Source organism: Centruroides vittatus, unplaced genomic scaffold, assembly GCF_030686945.1.
Source record: "Centruroides vittatus isolate TY-2023 unplaced genomic scaffold, ASM3068694v2 contig_150, whole genome shotgun sequence".
Classification (NCBI taxonomy): domain Eukaryota; kingdom Metazoa; phylum Arthropoda; class Arachnida; order Scorpiones; family Buthidae; genus Centruroides; species Centruroides vittatus.
The window spans coordinates 1-3,486 of record NW_027120928.1 but is presented as its reverse complement, the minus strand read 5'-3'; the positions used below and the strand labels follow the sequence as shown (position 1 = coordinate 3,486).

The 3,486-nt window shown below is 34.9% G+C and overlaps 1 protein-coding gene across 1 annotated transcript; it reads right to left on the bottom strand.

Annotated features, from left to right (window-relative positions):
- Positions 1–342: 342 nt before the first annotated feature.
- Positions 343–1,644, bottom strand: LOC136968642 (uncharacterized protein F54H12.2-like). Its single transcript, XM_067262646.1, has one exon. It carries the CDS (start codon positions 1,642–1,644, stop codon positions 343–345), a length of 1,302 nt encoding a protein of 433 aa, XP_067118747.1.
- Between the last annotated feature and the right edge of the window lie 1,842 nt (positions 1,645–3,486).

Sequence of the window (3,486 nt, the reverse complement as noted above, 5' to 3'; positions counted from 1 at the left end):
AGAAAAAATAAGCAAAAGTATCCGCACGTAGAACTATACGGACCTTGGAGCGTTCTTCGATTCCAACGCAACTCCTTGGAATTTTGTCTTATGAACTTTATAATGTTCGGGATTTTTGGCGGTAGTCCGTATGAGTCAAAATAATAACAAGTCGAATTTCGGAAAAAAAGAGCTATCCAGTGTCGTCCGGGATTTTTGCTGTTCTCCGTATTAACGATAAAGCTTCTCTTCTTTCCGATTGTTTGAGGTAATAAATCCGACGGATAAACGCCGCCGAATGTCTTGCTAATTTCGGAATCACCTAACGCCAGTTTCCAGAGCATAATCGTATCCATTAGTTGTTTAGTAATCGACGTAAATGTTTCGCGATCGATCGATTTCTATTGTATTACGATATTCTAAGAAGCATATGACGTTAACTGTTTCTGGCAAAGGTCTTTTGAACTTTAAATCGAAACTAACATTTCCATAGGTCAACACAGAGGTATGGTTTTCGGATGCTGCGCGGTCGGGAGTTAGGTCGAATACGTGGAACATGTATCCTTGAGCGTAGTCGGAATACGATATATTAGCGAATTTTCCGTAGGGAATTCCCCCTATTTCTTCGAATAATGTTGCGTAACTTCGAGCGTAAGATTTTGCGTCAAAGTCTGGACAGAACGGATTGGGTGGGATTAAAATCGAATCTTTTATAACAGAAATATAGTTTAAGTCGAAATTTTCAAAATTGAAAGGATTTAAATCGAACTGTCCATTAAAAGCGTTATTTCGCACCAATCCGATTATAATTCTTTTCGGGATTTGACCGATTATCGCATTCGATATATTTGAACTTAAAATCCCTTTACTTAATGTAAATACTTTAATATTAACTCGTCGATAAGGCATTTTAATTACAGAATTTTCTAATGTTTTTTCCATTCCAATTAAGATGCTAGGACTTACTTCTATTCTATTTACTTTTAACGTAATATTCTTTAATCGAATCTGATAATTATCGGCCGTCGCCATTAGAGCGAAAGCGTCTTTCGAACGTTCCAATTTTATTCGAACGTCTACGCCGTTTATCAATAATTTAGGTTGATTAATAAAATCGAAATGAAGTCGTCCGTATAAATCTAATACTTGGCTTCTGCTGCTTTTCTTAAACCTGGTGACTAATCCTTCATTCTTGGGGTCTTTAATCGGGTTGGTTTCGTTTAAAAATCCGGCGGTGTCTTTGTAGAAGAAAGAGCTGGTTAAATAGGTTTTTTGCGCTTCTTCGGAGGAAAATAATAGATTTTCTATTATCGCCCGGTATGGGTAATAGACGTGCGTAGATATAGTTTTATCGTTAAATATCGTAGTACATTGAGAGAACATCGAATGCAAAAAATTATTCACGGGTGTTACTAAATCGATATCGAGAGTAGAAGTTCCATTTTGTTTAGTAACAGTAACTTGCGCATTAATCGAAATACTGCTCAAATCTATTAAGTTTTCTCCGGAGCCAGGGATTAGAAATTCTATAGGAGATTTCTGATCGGTTATCGAAGCGATGGGATGTAGAATAGCCTCGGTAGTATTTAAAATCGCCAACTGGGTCGGAATAGTTTTAAAAAAATCTAGTTCCGATTTTAAACACGGGCAGGAGAAAGGATCCATTTTTTAGGAGAAAATATCTACTACTTTCCTCTTCTTAGTATTCTTTCGTTTTATGCTTTTTCTTAGACGTTTTCGTTTTTTACCCGACCCGCTTTGAATTTTTTTAATGACGTCATCTTTTATTTCTCGACCCGCCTGATTAATTCTCGATAGAGCCGAGTCTTTTAACGATTTTCCCGTGAGTATATCCGACCCGATATCTTTCGCTATATTTAACGCTTTTTTTCCAATATATCGACTCGCGTGTTTTAAAATTGGTATTGCTTCGCGAAAAATTGAACCGAAAAATCCATATCCTCGTTGAATCGGTCGACTTTTAAAATACGGTCCTCTTCCCCATTGAGGAGTAACATAAGGGGTGTGAGGAAATATAGAATCGGGATATCCTCCCGTCTGCGAACGATAATAACTAATACAGTCTTCCGGTTTAAGCTTCATTTTATCAAATAACCGATTCTTTAATGAATCCGGTTTTATATACTTTTTCGGCGAAAACATAATACCAAAAGCGTTTTTCCCGAAGTAAATATGACGTTTTCACCCGTTGATGTGCATATGTCTACGGTTATAGTCTCGATATAATTCGATCGAAGAGGGAAAAATAACGGAGTATTATAAATTTTAACGATTTGTTGATCTTTTACTCCCATAACTGGAATTACTCGAAATAGTGGAGCCGAAGTATCGCCTACGTGATGCGATTCTATTAAATTAGAATATACAAATATTTCTGTTATTCCAGCGTTTAATTCTAAGGGATAAGTTCCCGTAAATTCTCCTTCGGAATATTCTAATCGATCGAATCCTAATATATCTTTTAATTGACTATTAAATTTTACGCTAGTTTCTCGTGGAACTTTCAATAATAACTTTTTATCGGGAAGCGATTTAAAACTGATTGTCTGAAATGATTTAAGAAATTCTCTTTGTCCGTATAATCCAATCGGTATACGCATCGTATTTTCGACGTTTTCGATTTTTACTTTATCTATATATCTATTTTTTTCGATTAATGTAATAAATTCTTTTTTAAAATCGGTAAAAGATGAATTATATTGAATCTTTTCATCTTTTCCTCTTACAATATATTGTTTTAAATACTCTAGATTTAGAGCCGAAAGAAATGTAGGAGCATCTTGATTTATGCGTAATTCGCAATCTTGAGCGATCTGAATCGTCACAAAGCTGTCTTCTTTGTTATAAGAAAATTTAATAAGACCATCCTTTCCTAATTCTTTTAAATTATTCGTAATAGTCTCGAATATATTACTTGATTTGTTCTCTCCTATAGGATATAACGGAATTAGTGTAGTCAAATCATCAGTTTTTACTTTAATCAACTTCGTCTCTTTAGAAATTATGTTGTAAGTATTATTTTCGTTAGTTATATTAAACCACGAACGAGGTATTATTATCTGGGACAATGCCGCTTCCCACGACCCGCTTAAATTTATCGGTGGATTAATTTTCGATGTGAAGGACGATTGAGTATTTTTTGGAAAATAGTCCATACTCGCCGTACTGATAAGCGTAACATAAAACCTATCCATTTTTGACTTTCTGCAGTTCTTCGTTATAAAATCGACCCGTAATCGTCTGGTTGTTGTAATCTTTTAACACATAAGTGACCGGGGTCGTCGGAAATCGGTTTTTTATATAGAAAACCTCTTTACTCCATCCTGCCAAATATCCTCTAGAAAACGTTTTACGTTTCTTAGAAATTCTAACTTTATCATTAATTTTATATTTATATTTTATTTTCGTTTTCGTTTTACCGTAAAGTCGATTAAAAATTTGTAAATGGTGTTTAGGTTTCACCTCGGCCGGAGGCATTCCTATAGT